Source organism: Bos grunniens, chromosome 15, assembly GCF_055505025.1.
Source record: "Bos grunniens cultivar Pamir isolate PY7600 chromosome 15, Bosgru_T2T1.0, whole genome shotgun sequence".
Lineage (NCBI taxonomy): Eukaryota > Metazoa > Chordata > Mammalia > Artiodactyla > Bovidae > Bos > Bos grunniens.
Genome location: NC_141179.1, coordinates 28,004,765 through 28,025,326, shown reverse-complemented (window position 1 = coordinate 28,025,326; position 20,562 = coordinate 28,004,765). Strand labels below are relative to the sequence as shown.

Genomic DNA, 20,562 nt, shown 5'->3' with positions numbered 1-20,562 from the left:
ATAGGCCGGGGGAGAGCTGGCTGATTAGACTGCTGGCCATTGAGGTAAGTGCTGCTACCCGCTCCCCAGCTCTAGGCATTTGAGGCTCTGGGATGCTGGCCCGAGCCTCTACCCCAGGCTGGGGGCTCTGGACCCCTGGCCCTCCCCACCCTGTGCCCCGCCTCCTCCTCCCCGGATGGAGTGAGTAGAGAGTGCACGGGCTCCTTCAAGCCCTGCTCAGCTGGGCCCCTCTTCTCCTCCAGGTCACCCACATCCCTTCAAGATGAAAGCCGTGGTGCTGACCTTGGCTGTGCTCTTCCTGACGGGTAGGTGCCCCTAACCTAGGGAGCCAACCATTGTGGGGAGCCTTCTCCCTGAACCCCTGCAGACCACCCTCCTGGGCCCAGGGAGCAGAATTACTCCCTCGCAGCCCTCTCCCCTGCCAAGCACTTCTGCTCAGATCCTGGCCCAGAGCTGGGTCTGATCTGGGTCTCCCCTCTCCCTCCCAGGGAGCCAGGCTCGGCATTTCTGGCAGCAAGATGACCCCCAGTCATCCTGGGATCGGGTGAAGGATTTTGCCACCGTGTATGTGGAAGCAATCAAGGATAGTGGCAGAGACTATGTGGCCCAATTCGAAGCCTCCACTTTGGGAAAACAGCTCAAGTAAGAACCCGCTTGTGCCTGGGGCAGGGGTCGGGGGTGTCGGTGCTGGGGGATGGAGAAGCCTGTGGGAAGAAGCAGCCAGATTGGCCCAATCCCCACCTCCTATCTGATGGGCCCCATAGAAGCAAGGAGTGGGATCCACAAGCAGGATCAGGGCCCCCCAGCAAGGGGCAGACCAGCGCTGTCTGGTCAGTATTTTCCGCACTGCACTCCGCCCCTGCCTGTTCTTAACTCCCTTCTCAGCTCCAGCCAGCAACAGAGATGGCTGTCTTCAGAGAGGAGAATGGGCTGGAAGAGTAGAGACTAGGTCCTTAAAAGGCCCACCTTTGGGGACAGACAGGATCGGGCACCAAAACCAGCTCCAGCTCTGTCTCCTTCTAACTCCTCCATCCATCTGGTCAATGGGATGCAGTGGGGAGTGGGGGGGGGGGGGGCGGAGACCGTGGATGGGAGACGCCAGGCTAAGGATCTGTCTCCAGCTACCCCACGTTCAGGCACAGGTGTGCCCAGGTCTCACACGGGGCAAGCACAGGCGCTGGGCTGCAGCTCTGGGGGTAGCTGGGGGCCTGGGAGGTTTAGCCTGAGCCCTCCTCTCTCTCCCCTTTCAGCCTGAAACTCCTGGACAACTGGGACACCCTGGCCAGCACGTTGTCCAAAGTGCGTGAACAGCTGGGCCCAGTGACCCAGGAGTTCTGGGACAACCTGGAAAAGGAGACAGCGTCGCTGAGGCAGGAGATGCACAAGGACCTGGAGGAGGTGAAGCAGAAGGTGCAGCCCTACCTGGACGAGTTCCAGAAGAAGTGGCACGAGGAGGTGGAGATCTACCGCCAGAAGGTGGCGCCGCTGGGCGAGGAGTTTCGCGAGGGCGCGCGCCAGAAGGTGCAGGAGCTGCAGGACAAGCTGAGCCCGCTGGCCCAGGAGCTCCGCGACCGCGCGCGCGCCCACGTGGAGACGCTGCGGCAGCAGCTGGCGCCCTACAGCGACGACCTGCGCCAGCGGCTGACCGCGCGCCTGGAGGCGCTCAAGGAGGGCGGCGGCAGCCTGGCCGAGTACCACGCCAAGGCCAGCGAGCAGCTGAAGGCGCTGGGCGAGAAGGCCAAGCCGGTGCTGGAGGACCTCCGCCAGGGCCTGATGCCCGTGCTGGAGAGCCTCAAGGTCAGCATCCTGGCCGCCATAGACGAGGCCTCCAAGAAGCTGAACGCCCAGTGAGATGCCTCGGGCTGCCCCCCTGGCCATCACTTCGGTTTCTTAGAATAAACATTTCCGGAGTGGAACGCGTGTGATGGGTTGTAATTTTTTTTTTTTTTTTTGAAGATTCGATGATGATTTTTAAACAATAAGTTTTCCAAAAGCCAAAAATTCTGTTTGGGGAGAATGGGTATGGGGGGATCCTGGAGGGGCCTCCAGGGGGCGGTGGTCAGGGACACCTGATGATGTCCCACTGGAGTCCTGAGCTCCAAACACTGGCCTCTCGGGGCCTTGATGTTACAGGGCCTGCTTGTCTGGGGTCTGAAGAGTGGGCTAGGAGATGCTCTTTCATTAGGAGGCCCAAACAGGAAGGAAATAGAGGACCAGGCAAAGTGACAGATGATCCAATGCAGGCACCCTGAAAGAGCTTCAAGCAGGAAGTCGTGGCTTTGCTGGGAGAAGTGGGCTCCCTGTCCCCAGCGTTTCCCCCGCAGGGGACATAGTTCCGTGGCCCTCCTGCTCAAGGGCAGCTGAGGTTGGAGGGACCTCAATGAGTCTATGGACTTGAAGGTTCCCACAGTAACCTTCCTGTGGTTCCTTCCTAGGGCAGGTTCAAATGAAGGGCTTGGTGCTTGCTCCTTCCTCCCTTATTAATTCAAAATGTACTTTAACAAACACATCCTTTTTCACCAGGGCCTCTTGCCACTCCACCCCCACCCAGCTCCGGAACAGCTGCTGTTTCCTCAGGCCCAGCAGTGCTAGCCCCATCCTCGGGGCTCCAAGCCTGCCAGCCCCTATTTTCTGACCTAAGAAAAATAATCACCACCTTTTGCAAGTAACGAGCCCATTCTAATCTCCAAGCTGCTTTCATATCCATCATCTCACTGTATGCTTTCCCAGATCCTGGGTAGATTAAATGGGTGGTATTGATGCAGAAGCTGGAGCTTGGACATGTAAACTCATTTCGAAGACTGAACAGCAGGATGGGCTAGGTTGCCCTTTCTAAACCTATGTGCTCATGAGCATCCGTGATTATATAAAAAAAAAAATTTGGCCAGGCATTTAAGTTTGTATGTAATTGAGTGTTCCCAGCAGCTTGTGCCTTTAAGATCTGCAAAGGTCTGGGCAGTGCACTCAGGGGGCTTCTCTTTCTCTCTCTTCTCAGGGCCTTTTGCCCTTGATGCTGGATAATCTACCCCTCCTCCATCTCTAGTGTATCTTAACTGCCAAAAGGAGTGGGCTTTTTTAGTTCCTAACCATTTGAGCTATGTTGTAACAACAATAGGAGTAACTAAGCCTTTTTCTGAGTCAGTTGAGCAGAATATGGCAGCTCACCTGGGTTTGAGGTCAAGCTCTGCTATTTGCTGACTCAGTGACACTGGGCAAGTGCCTTCACACTTGGGAGCCTCAGTCTTATTACCGGAAGAGCAGGGAGGGGAGCTGCTCAGGTAGTCTGTGGTTCTGGAACTCTCCTGCATGAACATCTGACGGGTGGTGAGGACACAAGGGCTGCAGCCTGTGTTGGATGACCTCGGGCTCCTCCTCAATTCTCAGGACACAGGCCCCCCACTCCAGTCCTGGTCCCAAGGGGACAGTCAGCTCAGCCTGTGGTGACAAGGGCACCCATTTGCCAGGTGCCTTGGAGGTGCCAGGTGCTGTGCACGCTCTCAATTCCTTCCTTCATTTTCAGCAGACCTACGATGGATCATGTATCATTGTGCCCACTTTACAGGTAAGAAACTGAGGCTGTATGAAGCGACAGAGCCAAGACTAGAGCCCAGGTGTATCTTAGTTTAACCACCACCCTCGGCCTCCTTCCCCCAAGTACGGTTGCGGTGGGGGTGGGGGCATGCAGCCCAGGCAGTGCCCGTCCACTCCAGAATTTTGATGAACACACATAGTCTCAACTCCGATAGTGATGTAAAATGCCAGGTGCAAGGCCTGGCACAGAGCACACACTCAATCATGCTACACAGCACTTGACGCTTTATCAAAGTCTCGCCAGACCTAGCATCCCTTTGCTCCCACGCCAGACTGTCCACCAGGCAGGCTAGGGAAGGCCATTCCACCTTGCTCCACCCAGCTGCTAAGAGGTGGCTGGGGCACCAGCCCCAGGCCCGCTTGAGTTGGAGGCAGTCCCGAGCCCGTCCACAGAAGAACCCCAGTGCATTCTCAGCCCTAACATACATGGCTCGTGCAGGACACCCCACTCATGGCAGTTTCTCATCCAGCTTTATTGGAAGGCCAGCACATTGGGGTGGGCCAGGTCTGGGGTGGGGTGGGAGGGCACTGAGAATGCTGTTCTTGTAAGTGACCTTTGGGGGCAGCCCTGGGAGGCTGCTGGACCCAAGGAGCTAGTAGGATGGATAGACAGGTGGACTTGGGGTACTGAGATCTCAGACGGCCTCAGGGTGGAGACTGTGTGGGACTGGAGGCAGATTCCCAGAAGTCACTTGAACTTGCCCTTGAATGAGCTCCAGTAGTCTTTCAGGGAGCTGAAGCTCTCAGTCATCCAGTCTCTGGAGGTCAAAAAAGTGAGGGGAGCAGATGCGGTGGGGGTGAGAGTTGTCTCTGGACAGTGACAACTATGGGTCTCCCACCCTTCCCCCACTGGCGCTCCCCCCACCCTCTCAACCCTACCCGGCAATGCCCTAAGACCTCAGGCTGGGACCCCCGATAGCTGCACCCCAGGAAAGGATGCCAAGGGTAATGATGGGAACCCAACCAAGGTCACCTGGACTTTCTCCAGGTGCGGGCAGATGGTGGATCTGAAGCAAGCTGGAGAGGAGTGACTGATTTGGGAGATGTGTAAGGTCAGGACTGCCATTCTAGTGGAGGCGAGTGATGCCCCCTAGAATTGTACATCCTGGTGGCTCCAGGTGGTGTGGGGCAGAGGGAGGCAGTCTCTCGTTTCAACAGTCATCAGAGGATTGATTAGCTGTGTGATCTGGGGCAGGTCACTTGGTTAAGTGAGCCTTGGTTTTCTTGTCTGCAAAATGGTGAAAATAATATCTACTCCACAGTGGGTCTAGAGGACTAAAAGTGTTTGTGATCACCTCTGCTATGGAAATGCCAATGCGGGTGGAGTGGAGGCAGGGAAGGTGGGTGGGGATAGCAGAGGACTGGTGGGCAGGGGCAAGGCGGGAGAAGAAGGACCGACTTTTGCTCACATGTTCCCGAGGACTTGAAACAAGTCAGACACACACACGCACACAGGCACACACACACAGGCACAGAAACGCACATACACACACAGGCACACACAGGCACATGCACACACGCACACACAGGCATGCACATGCGCACACACAGGCACATACACACAGGCACAGAAACACACATACACACACAGGCACACACACACACAGGCACACACATGCACACACGCACACGCACACACAGGCACGCACATGCACACACAGGCACACACACACGCACAGAAACGCACATACACACAGGCACACACATGCACACAGGCACACACGCACACGCACACACAGGCACGCGCACACACACACACACACAGGGCTGAAATTGAGTTTCTGCTAAGTCGCTTCAGTCGTGTCTGACTCTGTGCGACCCCATAGACTGCAACCCACCAGGCTCCCCCGTCCCTGGGGTTCTCCAGGCAAGAACACTGGAGTGGTTGCCATTTCCTTCTCCAATGCATGAAAGTGAAAAGTGAAAGTGAAGTCGCTCAGTTGTGCCTGACTCTTAGCGACCCCATGGACTGCATACCAGGCTCCTCCGTCCATGGATTTTCCAGGCAAGAGTACTGGAGTGGGGTGCCATTGCCTTCTCTGGAAATTGAGTTGGGTGGGGCCTAACCTCCAACCAGATTATCAGGAAAGGAAATGGAAGTGAGGGCAAAGAGGGAGAAAGAGGGACGACAGAGGGAGGAGAGGCAGGATGCAGTGCCCCTCCGTCATCTCTCCCTGCGAGGGAGCCTGCTTTATGAGAGAAAGGAAGCTCAGAGAGGCACAGCCCCCTGCCAAGTGTCTCACCGAGCCGGGGCAGGTAGGGCTGGGGGTGGGGTATACCTGGTGAGGGCATACCTGGTCTTCTGAACCACATCCTTGGCAGTTGTGGTGGCCTCCTTCACGTAGCCCTTCATTTTGTCCAAAAGGGATCCCTCCTCGGCCTTGGTAGCTTCTATGAGGAGAGCAGGACTGAGTGGGGTGGATCAGCCTCTGGGGAACCTTTGGCTCCTGCCCAGCTCCCATCAGGGCCCTGTATTCCCCAGCCACCTGCCAAACTGCCTCGTCCCTGCCCCCAGCCCCGTCCCCTCCAGTTGCTTACCAGGCAAGACCAGGAGCGCCAGGAAGGCAGCCACAAGGAGCAGCCGGGGCTGCATGGCACCTTGGTTCCTGCAGGGAAGGGTCCTGTGAGCCGTTCCTCAAGTCCCACCCCTTCCACCACCACCAGGCGGCCCTCCCTGGGGAGATGCGGTGGCCCCTAAAGCAGGGCCTGAGCCGGGTCAAGTCGGGAGGAGAGAGGGCTGATATGGGGGAGGCTATGGGCTTTCAGACAGGGGACTGGGGGACCCAGGGCAGAGAGAGCGAGGCGGGGCATGGAGCAGGAACCCCCCAGACCAGGAATCAAGACATGTGGATTCTGGCCAGGTTTCTGCCACTAACATGCTGAGTGACTCTGAGTGACTCTCTGCCCTCTCCAGGGCTCAGGTTTTCTGTCTGGGGCACGACTGGGGTGTCTGAGTCTTCTTCTAATCCTAAACATGCAGAGTGAGCAGAAAATGGAGCCAGTGGCAATCCCAGCTCCACCACTAGGCTCTGTGTAGCCGTGGGCAAGTGACCTTCCCCTAGGGACCTCGGTCTCCCCAGAATGCCTGGGGAGAGGCACTCATCAAGCCTTAAGGCTTCCTCAGCTCTACAAGTGCTTCTCCAGGCTTCGCTGGCTGGGCTGGGCACAGAACCCCACCGGCCCCTCCCCATCATGCTCTCCTTCTCCCCCCAGCCCCCCAGGGAGCCTTACCTGGAGTGGCTGCTTCTTGGGACGACCTGCGTATGCAGGCAAGAGGGTTCGGACCTGTTTTATATTATCCCCAGGACACAGGGCAGCGTGAGGGCCCAGGCAGCCGGGCAAAGGTCACCTGCTGATCAATCTAGACCAGGCCCTGACAGAGGGTAGCCAGAGGCACCCAGGCCCGCTAGGAGTTGGGAAATCTCTAGAAAGCTGAGGGTGCCCACCCTGCTCTCCACTACCCCTATGGCTTGGAACTGGGGTTACCCCATTCCTTCTGAGCAGCCTGGTTCCCCAGGGAAAGGCTGGTGAGTTGGGAGAAGGGATTGGGGACAAACCTCATCCATCCCTTTGCCCTTGGTTTCCAGGTCCTTCCCCACTTTAAGCCCTGCCAACAGCCTGCAAAGTGGGGGTGATGTGAGAGGGGGATTGGCTTCTTCAGGCTAGGCACAACTCAGCTGGCTGAGGCCTGTGGGCAGGGGCTTGTGCAGAGGTGGGACACAGTTGAGTGCTCGGAGCCCCCTCCCCAGGATCTCCGTCTCTGGGCTTCAGTCCCGAGTGCAGCTGACCCGGAAGCCTCCTTGAACTGTTTGATCCCAGAGCAGGGGGTGGTGGAGGAAGGTCAAAGGCTGCTGAGCCCCAGGCCTTTATCCTACCACCCCATCTCCTCACCTTGCCCTCTGGACCCACTGATAACATCCCCAGGGGGCAGGATCTGTGCTCCTGGTTGAGGCCCTACCCTAACTGTGCCGCTGGGCCTGAGGCCAGCACTGAGTACCTCTCGACCTCAGGCCTCAACCTCCTCAGGTTAGAGGTACCAGTCCCCGTAGTGCCCTGGCTGGGCAGACAACTGGAAGCAACCAAGTTTGTGGTGTGGCCGGTCTAGTGGAGAGAGGGGCCAGACAAGCTCTAAGGAGCAGTCGGCTGTCCAGCATAGGTCTGGGTCCTTCCCAGGGTGAAGTGTCCCCTGGGCCCACACTGGGAGCTGTAGCCTGGATGGCAGGATCAGGGGGCTCTGTCTTCTGGATGTAAAGACTTCAGAGTCAAGAAAATCTCAGTTTAAATGATGCTTTTGGCACTTATTCATATGACCCAGGGCCAGAGAGCTAACATCTCAGTGCCTTGATGTTCTCCTCTGTAAAATGGGCTTAGACCTCTGATATGCCAGTATTGTAAAAGTGAAAGGGTTAGTCGGCCACTCATGTCCAACTCTTTATGACCACGTGGATTGTAAATCATCAGGCTTCTCTGTCTATGAGATTCTCCAGGCAGAATACTGGAATGGTTGGCCATTTCCTCCTCCAGGGGATCTTCCCAACCCGAAGATAGAATCCAGGTCTCTTGTATTGTAGGTGGATTCTTTACCAGCTGAGCCAGAGGGAAGGCCAGAATTCTTGTGAAATATACATGAAATAGGTACAAAGTCCATGAAGGGAACTGAATAAATCTCTCCTTTCTTACAAACACCTGTTCCTTCCTCAGACAGCATAGTCTAAAGTCAGGATAAGCCTCCAATGTAGAAATAGGGCTTCTGGCAGGTGGCCTTCTTCTCAAGAAGAAGGAACTAAACACACCATGTGAAACCAGAGGCCCAATAAAGTGACCTGGCCCTACCTTCAGAATTCTTTATCTGTGGCTGGAACTTGAAATTTCTCCTTAGAGATTTGTTCCTTTGACTGAGACCTGATTATCTGTAAAACTGCAAATAGATTCCTGTGAAGTAGATATTATTAACCCCATTATAGGTAGAAACCTAAGGCAGGGCAGGAGACATACCCAGGTGCTCATATTCCATCCACGGCAGAGTTGGGAGCCAGAATCCAGGTCTTCTAATACGCACACTGGACCAAACTGCAGGCAGAGATGAGACCCTTGGAGGTTTATCAGGCACTCAGAGTGCATCCGTTTCAGCCTCTCTGAGCACAGACTGTGGTGATGGGGTGGGGAGGAGAGGAAGGTGATTGGGAGGTCCTGAAGGATTTGGGGAAATCAGATTGATTATATTCTTTGCAGCCAAAGATGGAGAAGCTCTATACAGTCAACAAAAACAAGACCAGGAGCTGACTGTGGCTCAGATCATGAACTCCTTATTGCCAAATTCAGACTTAAATTGAAGAAAGTAGGAAAACTACTAGACCATTCAGGTATGACCTAAATCAAATCCCTTATGATTATACAGTAGAAGTGAGAAATAGATTTAAGGGCCTAGATCTGATAGATAGAGTGCCTGATGAACTATGGAATGAGGTTCGTGACACTGTACAGGAGACAGGGATCAAGACCATGCCCATGGAAAAGAAATGCAAAAAAGCAAAATGGCTCTCTGGGGAGGCCTTACAAATAGATGTGAAGAGACACGAAAAGCAAAGGAGAAAAGGAAAGATATAAGCATCTGAATGCAGAGTTCCAAAGAATAGCAAGAAGAGATAAGAAAGCCTTCCTCAGTGATCAATGCAAAGAAATAGAGGAAAACAACAGAATGGGAAAGACTAGAGATCTCTTCAAGAAAATTAGAGATACCAAGGGAACATTTCATGCAAAGATGGGCTCAATAAAGGACAGAAAATGTACGGAGCTAATAGAAGCAGAAGATATCAAGAAGAGGTGGCAAGAATACACAGAAGAACTGTACAAAAAAGATCTTCATGTCCCAGATAATCACGATGGTGTGATCACTGACCTAGAGCCAGACCTCCTGGAATGTAAAGTCAAGTGGGCCTTAGGAAGCATCACTACGAACAAAGCTAGTGGAGGTGATGGAATTCCAGTGGAGCTATTTCAAATCCTGAAAGATGATGCTGTGAAAGTGCTGCACTCAATATGCCAGCAAATTTGGAAAACTCAGCAGTGGCCACAGGACTGGAAAAGGTCAGTTTTCATTCCAATCCCAAAGAAAGGCAATGCCAAAGAATGCTCAAACTACTGCACAATTGCAGTCATCTCACACGCTAGTAAAGTAATGCTCAAAATTCTCCAAGCCAGGCTTCAGCAATATGTGAACTGTGAACTTCCTGATGTTCAAGCTGGTTTTAGAAAAGGCAGAGGAACCAGAGATCAAATTGCCAACATCCGCTGGATCATGGGAAAAGCAAGACAGTTCCAGAAAAACATCTATTTCTGCTTTATTTCTGCTTTATGCCAAAGCCTTTGACTGTGTGGATCACAATAAACTGGGAAATTCTTAAAGAGATGGGAATACCAGACCACTTGACCTGCCTCTTGAGAAATCTGTATGCAGGTCAGGAAGCAACAGTTAGAACTGGACATGGATAGGAAACAGAGTACGTCAAGGCTGTATATTTTCACCCTGCTTATTTAACTTATATGCAGAGTACATCATGAGAAACACTGGACTGGAAGAAACACAAGCTGGAATCAAGATTGCCGGGAGAAATATCAATAACCTCAGATATGCAGATGACACCACCCTTATGGCAGAAAGTGAAGAGGAACTAAAGAGCCTCTTGAAAGTGAAAGAGGAGAGTGAAAAAGTTGGCTTAAAGCCCAACATTCAGAAAACGAAGATCATGGCATCCGGTCCCATCACTTCATGGGAAATAGATGGGAAACAGTGGGAACAGTGTCAGACTTTATTTTTGGGGGCTCCAAAATCACTGCAGATGGTGACTGCAGCCATGAAATTAAAAGATGCTTACTCCTTGGAAGGAAAGTTATGACCAACCTAGGTAGCATATTCAAAAGCAGAGACATTACTTTGCCAACAAAGGTTTGTCTAGTCAAGGCTATGGTTTTTCCTATGGTCATGTATGGATGTGAGAGTTGGACTGTGAAGAAGGCTGAGCACTGAAGAATTGATGCTTTTGAACTGTGGTGTTGGAGAAGACTCTTGAGAGTCCCTTGGGCTGCAAGGAGATCCAACCAGTCCATTCTGAAGGAGATCAGCCCTGGGATTTCTCTGGAAGGAATGATGCTAAAGCTGAAACTCCAGTACTTTGGCCACCTCATGTGAAGAGTTGACTCATTGGAAAAGACCCTGATGCTGGGAGGGATTGGGGGCAGGAGGAGAAGGGGACAACAGAGGATGAGATGGCTGGATGGCATCACTGACTCGATGGACATGAGTCTGAGTGAACTCCGGGAGTTGGTGATGGACAGGGAGGCCTGGCGTGCTGTGATTCATGGGGTCGCAAAGAGTCAGACACGACTGAGCGACTGAAGTGAACTGAACTGAAGGATTTGGACTTTGGGGAAGGTAGAGGGCAGCTGTGTCCACTTCCCTTTTCGTTTTGATCTGTTCCTTCTCCCCAGAAGTGAGGGTCACAGTGGGAATCCAGATTCCAGGCTGGGCTGGGGCATGCTGGGTTGGACTGGCTGGAGCCCTTGGCCCTGGTTCCTCCAACTCTCCTTCCATGTGTGTGGAGCCTCTGGAGGAGGCCGCCCTCTCTCTCCTGGGTGGCAATGGGCCAGTGAGCCCAGGGAGGTAAGAAGATGTGGGCAGAGAGACCCAGCGGTGTGGTGTCAAGCTGGGTAGAGAACAGGAGAGTGTGGGCCTCTGCAGCTGGGTTGAGACATGCCTTGGGGCCTGGGACCTTATCTCATTCCAAGGGCTTGGCCTCTGTGTGCCTGTGCCCCTCCCAGCAGCTCCAGGTGGGTCTCAGTAGGGCAATCTGAGGAAGGGTCTGATCAGTGGCCCAGCCTAAGCTGCCTCTCCTTTCCTTCTTCTCTCCCTCCCTCCAGCATAGCTCCCCTGGGATGAGGACGCTGCTCCAGCCGTGGACCCCATACCTGGTAACCGGCAGGGAGGAGGGGCAGGAAGGAGAAGGTCTTACCAGCTGGGGCCAAAAGTGGTCCTCTAGGGTTAAATCTGGAGACTTGATAATTCTGTGTGTAATCATGGACTTCTACACTACGAAGGGAAGTTTTTGTTTTTTATTCAGAAGTTACTAAAGACCTAGGTTTACAAAGCATATTACATGACACTTTTCTATGCAACATTCTAACTTGTGTGTGTGTTTAGTTGTGAAAACATTTTGTAATGCTGCATTCTAGTTCTGATTTAGTTTATGTTAAAATTGAGTCCTCAAACTTGCCAAACAGGCGAGCTGTGAGCGAGCACGCTTGGAATGAGTTTTCTTGCTTTTTCAGCTGACGGTGAAGGTGGCCAGGCCTCTGGACCAGCTGAATTTGTGTAGCTTTGAAGTGCTTCCTCTGTGTCCCAGCCCGTGAACCTTTGAGCCATGCTAGGAGGTAACTTCTGGAGAAGGAAATGGCAACCCACTCCAGTGTTCTTGCCTGGAGAATCCCAGGGACAGGGGAGCCTCGTGGGCTGCCATCCATGGGGTCGCACAGAGTCGGACACGACTGGAGCGACTTAGCAGCAGGGTCAGACTAAATCTCTCTGCTTCCACTTGTGTGCGAGTGAGGCTTCGCTCACGAGCCTCTGTGGCCCATGCCCCTGCCACAAGGCTGGACTGGGCAGCGCTGACTCAGCCCTGCCAGCCAGAGGCCCTGGTTCACCATGGCCTTCTGCGCTGGAAGTTCCTCCTAGTGTCTCACCCAGATCTTCCCACCCAGGAGCCACCCCCTTTGAGCTCTGCCCTGGGTGGACGGCCAGCGTGGAGCAAACACGGGCACCTGTGTCCGTGTGATTTGCCCGTCCCTGGCTGGGCCTGAGTCGTTCCCTCCTGCTTCTGGGCTCGGGCTGCCCACCGGTTTGATCTCTGTTACGGGGGCAGGAGGGTGGTCATAAGTGATGCTAGACTCTCAGCCTCATTACCTCATTGACCATTAGGTCTGTCTGTTGTACAGATCAGGAGATGGAGGCTCAGAAAGGGATATGGTTCACCCAACGTCACACAGCCCTTTGTGCCCACCCATGTGGCCGTGCCCTGACTCATAGGGCCAGGGTCTGCTGGAGCTGCCGGCACTCACGTCCTTTCCATCAGCAGCTCAAACAATCTAAGACAGGGCACAGTTCAATTCAGTCACTCAGTCGTGTCCGACTCTTTGCAATCCCATGGACTGCAGCATGCCAGGCCTCCATGTCCATCACCAACTCCCAGTGTTTACTCAAACTCATGTCCATTGAGTCGGTGATGCCATCCAACCATCTCATCCTCTGTCGTCCCCTTCTCTTCCCACCGTCAACCTTTCCCAGCATCAGGATCTTTTCAAATGAAGGGGCACAGGGGCCTCTCATTCTCTGCCACACCCCAGAACTAACCTGTTCACAGACTGATACACAGTATGCCCCCCGGGACTTCCCCGGCTGTCCAGTGGTCAAGACTCTGCACTTTCACTCCAGGGAGCACAGGCTCCATCTCTGGTTGTGGAACTAAGAGCCCGCATGCCGGACAATGTGTCCAAAACACAAGCAAAAAAACCCATGATCACCACCAAGGAGGTCAAACTCTGAGAGTCCTTGGTGACTCACTGCCCTCTTCACCTCTGGCCCGGTTGTGGGGAAGGTGTGGGGCCAGAGGTGAGCACCTATCTTGCACCCAGCCCACACTGCACTGTGCCTGATTTGGGACTGTCACAAGGCAGTGGAGTTTTCAGGGGCAAAACATGGCTCATGCTTGATGAACGCTGACTGTGGGCCAGGTATGGCTCCTGGCATTACTCAGATTACCTTCCTGACACTGTAGTCAAGAGGCATGCACTAGTTTATCCCCTACTGAGGCACACACGGGGCTCAGAGAGGTTTAGAAACTTGCCCAAAGTCACACAGTCAGTATGTATGGAGCCCACACACAAACCCAAGGAGTCTGATCCCAGCATTGGAAGCCTGAATAACTACTGTGAGATGGCAGGGGCAGACCAGTGCTGTCTGGTCGGTATTTTCTGCAATGCACTCCTCCCCTTCCTATTCTTAACTTCCTCCTCAGCTCCAGCCAGCAACAGAGGCTGTCTTCAGAGAGGAGAATGGGCTGGAAGAGTAGAGACTAGGTCCTTAGAAGGCCCACCTTTGGGGACAGACAGGATCAGGCACCAAAACCAGCTCTGTCTCCTTCCAACTCCTCCATCCATCTGGTCAATGGGATGCAGTTGGGAGTGGGGGGGGGGGAGACCGTGGATGGGAGACGCCAGGCTAAGGATCTGTCCCCAGCTACCCCACGTTCAGGCACAGGTGTGCCCAGGTCTCACACGGGGCAAGCACAGGCGCTGGGCTGCAGCTCTGGGGGTAGCCAGGGGGCCCGGGAGGTTTAGCCTGAGCCCTCCTCTCTCTCCCCTTTCAGCCTGAAACTCCTGGACAACTGGGACACCCTGGCCAGCACGTTGTCCAAAGTGCGTGAACAGCTGGGCCCGGTGACCCAGGAGTTCTGGGACAATCTGGAAAAGGAGACCGCGTCGCTGAGGCAGGAGATGCACAAGGACCTGGAGGAGGTGAAGCAGAAGGTGCAGCCCTACCTGGACGAGTTCCAGAAGTGGCACGAGGAGGTGGAGATCTACCGCCAGAAGGTGGCGCCGCTGGGCGAGGAGTTTCGCGAGGGCGCGCGCCAGAAGGTGCAGGAGCTGCAGGACAAGCTGAGCCCGCTGGCCCAGGAGCTCCGCGACCGCGCGCGCGCCCACGCGGAGACGCTGCGGCAGCAGCTGGCGCCCTACAGCGACGACCTGCGCCAGCGGCTGACCGCGCGCCTGGAGGCGCTCAAGGAGGGCGGCGGCAGCCTGGCCGAGTACCACGCCAAGGCCAGCGAGCAGCTGAAGGCGCTGGGCGAGAAGGCCAAGCCGGTGCTGGAGGACCTCCGCCAGGAAGGTTCAAACAGGAAGGAAATAGAGAACCAGGCCAAGTGACGGATGATCCAATGCAGGTGCCCTGAAAGAGCTTCAAGCAGGAAGTACTGGCTTTGCTGGGAGAAGTGGGCTTCCTATCCCCAGCGTTTCCCTCCGGTAGAGGACATCGCTCCCCAGCCCTCCTGCTCAAGGGCAGCTGAGGTTGAAGGGACTTCAGTAAGCCTGTGGACTTGAAAGATTAGGGCAGGTTCAAATGAAGGGCTTGGTGCTTGCTCCTTCCTCCCTTACTAATTCAAAATACACTTTACAAAACTCATACCTTTTCCTTTTTCACCAGGGCCTCTTGCCACTATTCACCCTCCCACTCTGCTCAGGAAAAGCTGCAGTTTCCTTAGGCCCTGCTGTGCCAGCCCCATTCCTGGGGCTCCAGACCTGTCAGCCCCCTTTTTTCTGACCTGAGTCAGAAAAACAATCACCACCTCTTGCAGTAACTAGCATATCCCAGTCGCCAAGAGGCTTTTATATGCATCATTTCACTGCATCCTTTCCCAGATCCTGGGTAGATTAAATGAATGGTATGGATGAAGAAGTTAGAGCATGAAAATGTGAGGTCATTTCCATGATTGAACAGCAGGATGGGCTAGGTTGCCCTTTCTAGACCTATGTACTCCTGAGCATCCGTAATTATTTTTCTTTAGAAAACAGTTGCTATCCATTCTAGTTTGTATGGACTTGAGTGTTCCCAGCCAGCCCCTTTTCACACTCAGGTACGCACCGCCCTGCCCCCGGCCCCCCTCCCCATGTGCATGCTTGTGGCTTCAAGATCTGCAAAGATCTGGGCAGTGCACTCAAGGGGCTTCCCTTTCCCTCTCCTCTCAAGGCCTTTAGTCCTTGGTACTGGATAATCTACCCCTCCTCCATCTCCGGTGTATCTTAACTGCATAAAGAAGTGGGCTTTTTTAGTTCCTAACCATTTGAGCTACGTCAAGCCCAGATATTTGGGTGAGGACATTTTTCAGGTAAGGGTGCAGGGATCCCTGGCCATGTTGGGTCTAAAGAGAAGTCCAGGTGGATTTCCAAAAAGAGAGCAGAGGTCTCCTGAGGCAGCTGGATGTCCTGATGCCACCAAGATCTGTCAAGGAGCCTTTGACGTCAGGCATGGAAGTAACTAGGCTTCCCTGGTGTCTCAGCAGTAAAGAATCCTCCTGCCAATGTAGGAGACACAGGTTTGATCCCTGGGACAGGAAGATCCCCTGGAGGTGGGCATGGCAACCCACTGCAGTATTCTTGCCTAGAGAATCCCCATGGACAAAGGAGCCTGGCAGGCTACAGTCCATGGGGTCACAAGAGTTAGACACAACTTAGCGGCTAAACAACAGTAGGAGTAACTACGCCTTTTTCTGAGTCAGTTGAGCAGAATATGGCAGCTCACCTGGGCTTGAGGTCAAGCAATTTACTGACTCAGTGACACTGGGCAAGTGCCTTCACACTTGGGAGCCTCAGTCTTATCACTGGAAGAGCAGGGAGGGGAGCTGCTCAGGTAGTCTGTGGTTCTGGAACTCTCCTGCATGAACATCTGACGGGTGGTGGGGACACAAGGGCTGCAGCCTGTGTTGGGTGACCTCGGGCTCCTCCTCAGTTCTCAGGACACGGGTCCCCCACTCCAGTCCTGGTCCCAAGGGGACAGTCAGCTCAGCCTGTGGTGACAAGGGCACCCATTTGCCAGGTGCCTTGGAGGTGCCAGGTGCTGTGCACGCTCTCAATTCCTTCCTTCATTTTCAGCAGACCTACGATGGATCATGTATCATTGTGCCCACTTTACAGGTAAGAAACTGAGGCTGTATGAAGCGACAGAGCCAAGACTAGAGCCCAGGTGTATCTTAGTTTAACCACCACCCTCGGCCTCCTTCCCCCAAGTGCGGTTGCGGTGGGGGTGGGGGCATGCAGCCCAGGCAGTGCCCGTCCACTCCAGAATTTTGATGAACACACACAGTCTCAACTCCGATAGTGACGTAAAATGCCAGGTGCAAGGCCTGGCACAGAGCACACACTCAATCGTGCTACACAGCACTCGACGCTTTATCAAAGTCTCGCCAGACCTAGCATCCCTTTGCTCCCACGCCAAACTGTCCACCAGGCAGGCTAGGGATGGTCATTCCTACCTTGCTCCACCCAGCTGCTAAGAGGTGGCTGGGGCACCAACCCCAGGCCCGCTTGAGCTGGAGCCAGTCCCGAGCCCGCCCACAGAAGAACCCCAGCGCATTCTCGGCCCAAACATACATGGCCCGTGCAGGACACCCCACTCATGGCATTTTCTCATCCAGCTTTATTGGAAGGCCAGCACATTGGGGTGGGCCAGGTCTGGGGTGGGGTGGGAGGTCACTGAGAATGCTGTTCTTGTAAGTGACCTTTGGGGGCAGCCCTGGGAGGCTGCTGGACCCAAGGAGCTAGTAGGATGGATAGACAGGTGGACTTGGGGTACTGAGATCTCAGACGGCCTCAGGGTGGAGACTGTGTGGGACTGGTGGCAGATTCCCAGAAGTCAGTGAACTTGCCCTTGAACGAGCTCCAGTAGTCTTTCAGGGAGCTGAAGCTCTCAGTCATCCAGTCTCTGGAGGTCAAAAAAGTGAGGGGAGCAGATGCGGTGGGGGTGAGAGTTGTCTCTGGGCAGTGACAACTATGGGTCTCCCACCCTCCCCCCACTGGCACTCCCCCCACCCTCTCAACCCCACCCAGCAATGCCCTAAGACCTCAGGCTGGGACCCCCGATAGCTGCACCCCAGGAAAGGATGCCAAGGGTAATGATGGGAACCCAACCAAGGTCAACCCGAGTTTCTCCAGGTGCGGGCAGATGGTGGATCTGAAGCAAGCTGGAGAGGAGTGACTGATTTGGGAGATGTGTAAGGTCAGGACTGCCATTCTAGTGGAGGCGAGTGATGCCCCCTAGAATTGTACATCCTGGTGGCTCCAGGTGGTGGGGGGCAGAGCGAGGCAGTCTCTCATTTGGACAGTCATCAGAGGGTTGATAGCTGTGTGATCTGGGGCAGGTCACTTGGTTAAGTGAGCCTTGGTTTTCTTATCTGCAAAACGGGGAAATAATATCCACTCTAAAGTGGGTCCTGAGGACTAAAAGTGTTTGTGATCACCTCTGCTATGGAAATGCCAATGTGGGTGGAGTGGAGGTGGGGAAGGTGGGTGGAGATAGCAGAGGACCGGTGGGCAGAGGCGCGGCGGGAGAAGAAGGACTGACGTCTGTTCACATGCGCCCGAGGACATGAAACGAGTCAGAAACACAGACACACACACATTGGGCTGAAATTGCTTTGAAAGTGAAAGTTGCTCAGTCGTGTCCAACTCTTTGCGACCCCATGGACTGTACAGACCGTAGCATTCTCCAGGCCAGAATACTGGAGTGGGTAGCCTTTCCCTTCTCCAGGGAATCTTCCCAACCCAGGGATCGAACCCCGGTCTCCTGCATTGCAGGCAGATTCTTTACCAGCTGAGCCACAAGGGAAGCCCAAGAACACTGGAGTGGGTGGCCTATCTCTTCTCCAGCAGATCTTTCTAACCCAGGAATCAAACTGGGGTCTCCTGCATTGCAGGTGGATTCTTTACCAACTGAGCTATCAGTTGGTAGAAGCCCCAGAAATTGCGTTGGGTGGATCCAAACCTCCAGATTATCAGAAAAGGAAAATGGAAATGAGGGCAAAGAGGAAGAAAGGAGGATGACAAAGAGAGGCGTGGTGGGATGCGGTGCCTCTCCGTCATCTCTCCCTGCGAGGGAGCCTGTTTTACAGAGAGAAAGCAGGTTCAATGAGGTGCAGGTCCTAGGTGGGCGTGGGAGAGACACGGGACCCCTGTGGGGGCTCTTACCAAGTCCCAGGCAGGTAGCAACCAAAGGCAGGAAAGTGAGGGTTTACCTGGCCTGCTGGGCCACCTGGGACTCCTGAACGCTGCTCAGGGCATCCTTGGCGGTCTTGGTGGCCTCCTTCACATAGCCCTGCATCTTGTCCAGAAGGGATCCCTCCTCGGCCTTGGTAGCTTCTATGAGGAGAGCAGGACTGAGTGGCGTGGATCAGCTTCTGGGGAGCCCTTGGCTCCTGCTCAGCCCCCCATTGGGGTTTGGTATCCCCCAGCCACTTGCCAAGCCATCCCCTTCCCACGCCCAGCCCAGTTCCCACTGGCTGCTTACCAGGCAAGACCAGGAGCGCCAGGAAGGCAGCAAGAAGGAGCAGCCGGGGCTGCATGGCGCCTTGGTTCCTGCAGGGAAGGGTCCTGTGAGCCGTTCCTCAAGTCCCCACCCCTTCCACCACCACCAGGTGGCCCTCCCTGGGGAGATGCGGTGGCCCCTAAAGCAGGGCCTGAGCCGGCTCAAGTTGGGAGGAGAGAGGGCTAATATGGGGGAGGCTATGGGCTTTCAGACAGGGGACTGGGGGACCCAGGGCAGAGAGAGCGAGGCGGGGCATGGAGCAGGAACCCCCCAGACCAGGAATCAAGACATGTGGATTCTGGCCAGGTTTCTGCCACTAACATGCTGAGTGACTCTGGGTGACTCTCTGCCCTCTCCAGGGCTCAGGTTTTCTGTCTGGGGCACGACTGGGGTGTCTGAGTCTTCTTCTAATCCTAAACATGCAGAGTGAGCAGAAAATGGAGCCAGTGGCAATCCCAGCTCCACCACTAGGCTCTGTGTAGCTTTGGGCAAGTGACCTTCCCCTAGGGACCTCGGTCTCCCCAGAATGCCTGGGGAGAGGCACTCATCAAGCCTTAAGGCTTCCTCAGCTCTACAAGTGCTTCTCCAGGCTTCGCTGGCTGGGCTGGGCACAGAACCCCACCGGCCCCTCCCCATCCTGCTCTCCTTATCCCTCAGACCCCCAGGGAGCCTTACCTGGAGCGGCTGCTTCTTGGGATGAACTGTGTACGCAGGCAAGAGGGTTCGGACCTGTTTTATATTATCCCCAGGACACAGGGCAGCGTGAGGGCCCAGGCAGCTGGGCAAAGGTCACCTGCTGATCAATCTAGACCAGGCCCTGACAGAGGGTAGCCAGAGGCACCCAGGCCCGCTAGGAGTTGGGAAATCTCTAGAAAGCTGAGGGTGCCCACCTGGCTCTCTGCTACCCCTATGGCTTGGACCTGGGGTTACCCCATTTCTGAGCAGCCTGGTTCCCCAGGGAGAGGCTGGTGAGTTGGGTGAACAGATTGGGGGACAAACCTCATCCATCCCTTTGCCCTTGGTTTCCAGGTCCTTCCCTACTTTAAGCCCTGACAATAGCTTGCAAAGTGGGGGTAATGTGAGAGGGGGATTGGCTTCTTCAGACTGGACACAACTCAGCTGGCTGGGCTGGGGTGTCTAGAGTGAAGTCACAGAAGGCATGTGGGCAGGGGCTTGTGCAGAGGTGGGACACAGTTGAGTGCCCACAGCCCCCTCCCCAGGATCTCCGTCTCTGGGCTTCAGTCCCGAGTGCAGCTGACCCAGAAATTTCCTGAGCTGATCCCTCTCTTACAGGAGATGGTGGGAGATGGTCAAAGGCTGCTGAGCGCAAGGCCTTTGTTTTACCACACCGTCTCCTCATCTTGCCCTCTGGACTCACTGATAACGTCCCCAGGGGGCAGACTGTGCAGCTGGGACTGAGGCCAGCGCTGAGTACCTCTCGATCTCAGACCTCAACTTCCTCAGCTTAGAAATACCAGGCCTCATAGTCCTGTGGCTGGGGAGGCAACCAAGGCTGTGGTGAGGCTGGTGTAGTGGAGAGAGGGGCCAGTCAGCTGTCCAGGAGATGCCCGGCCTCTTCCTGCGGTGAAGTGTCCTTTGGGCTCACACCAGGAGCTGCAGCCTGGAGGCAGCATTAGGGAGCTCTGTCTTCCAGTGAGGTCTCAGAGCCAGGAAATTCTAGATTTAAATGGTGCCTTTGGCACCTACAGATATGACCCAGAGCCACAGATCTAACATCTCAGTGCCTCAATATTCTCCTCTGTATAATGGGGCTAGAACACTGATGCTCCAGAATTGTGGTGAAATATAAGAGATATGTAAAAGCCCGCTGGTCCATGAAGGGGGCT

General features: G+C 54.7%; 3 protein-coding genes and 1 pseudogene across 5 annotated transcripts; 2 read left to right on the top strand and 2 right to left on the bottom strand.

Annotated features, from left to right (window-relative positions):
* The first annotated feature begins 255 nt into the window (after positions 1 to 255).
* APOA1 (apolipoprotein A1) lies at positions 256 to 1,916 on the top strand. The gene is made up of 3 exons (XM_086339379.1): positions 256 to 305; positions 489 to 642; positions 1,251 to 1,916. Exons 1-3 carry the CDS (start codon positions 263 to 265, stop codon positions 1,849 to 1,851), a joined length of 798 nt encoding a protein of 265 aa, XP_086195505.1. The 5' UTR covers positions 256 to 262; the 3' UTR covers positions 1,852 to 1,916.
* Positions 1,917 to 4,045: 2,129 nt separating this feature from the next.
* Positions 4,046 to 6,949, bottom strand: LOC147357502 (apolipoprotein C-III-like; annotated as a pseudogene). The gene is made up of 4 exons (XR_015141874.1): positions 6,823 to 6,949; positions 6,130 to 6,197; positions 5,886 to 5,982; positions 4,046 to 4,349 (listed from the first exon to the last, which is right to left on the bottom strand). The product of XR_015141874.1 is annotated as an apolipoprotein C-III-like (transcript).
* A 7,062-nt stretch (positions 6,950 to 14,011) lies between these two features.
* LOC147357501 (uncharacterized) lies at positions 14,012 to 16,324 on the top strand. Of its 2 annotated transcripts, none has more exons than XR_015141873.1 (2): positions 14,012 to 14,661; positions 16,291 to 16,324. XR_015141873.1 is itself a non-coding variant. In XM_086339370.1 (2 exons), the coding sequence occupies exon 1, from the start codon at positions 14,137 to 14,139 to the stop codon at positions 14,563 to 14,565; it is 429 nt and encodes a 142-aa protein (XP_086195496.1). In that variant the 5' UTR covers positions 14,012 to 14,136; the 3' UTR covers positions 14,566 to 14,582; positions 16,291 to 16,324. The 2 variants fall into 2 exon arrangements, 1 of the variants encoding a protein (XP_086195496.1); XM_086339370.1 differs by having other exon boundaries at positions 14,012 to 14,582.
* A 492-nt stretch (positions 16,325 to 16,816) lies between these two features.
* On the bottom strand, positions 16,817 to 19,424 carry LOC147357500 (apolipoprotein C-III). The gene is made up of 4 exons (XM_086339371.1): positions 19,391 to 19,424; positions 18,698 to 18,765; positions 18,426 to 18,549; positions 16,817 to 17,116 (listed from the first exon to the last, which is right to left on the bottom strand). The coding sequence occupies exons 2-4, from the start codon at positions 18,750 to 18,752 to the stop codon at positions 17,005 to 17,007; spliced, it is 291 nt and encodes a 96-aa protein (XP_086195497.1). The 5' UTR covers positions 18,753 to 18,765; positions 19,391 to 19,424; the 3' UTR covers positions 16,817 to 17,004.
* Positions 19,425 to 20,562: the final 1,138 nt, after the last annotated feature.

Bases quoted from the DNA above. Each gene is read 5' to 3' on its own strand.
- APOA1 (XM_086339379.1), top strand. From the start codon at position 263: ATGAAAGCCGTGGTGCTGACCTTGGCTGTGCTCTTCCTGACGG. The intron at 306-488 runs GTAGGTGCCCCT...TCTCCCTCCCAG, and splicing joins GGCTGTGCTCTTCCTGACGG to GGAGCCAGGCTCGGCATTTC. The intron at 643-1,250 runs GTAAGAACCCGC...CTCCCCTTTCAG, and splicing joins ACTTTGGGAAAACAGCTCAA to CCTGAAACTCCTGGACAACT.
- LOC147357501 (XM_086339370.1), top strand. From the start codon at position 14,137: ATGCACAAGGACCTGGAGGAGGTGAAGCAGAAGGTGCAGCCCTACCTG.
- LOC147357500 (XM_086339371.1), bottom strand. From the start codon at position 18,752: ATGCAGCCCCGGCTGCTCCTTCTTGCTGCCTTCCTGGCGCTCCTGGTC. The intron at 18,550-18,697 runs GTAAGCAGCCAG...CTCTCCTCATAG, and splicing joins GGCGCTCCTGGTCTTGCCTG to AAGCTACCAAGGCCGAGGAG. The intron at 17,117-18,425 runs GTAAACCCTCAC...TTTGACCTCCAG, and splicing joins CAGGTGGCCCAGCAGGCCAG to AGACTGGATGACTGAGAGCT.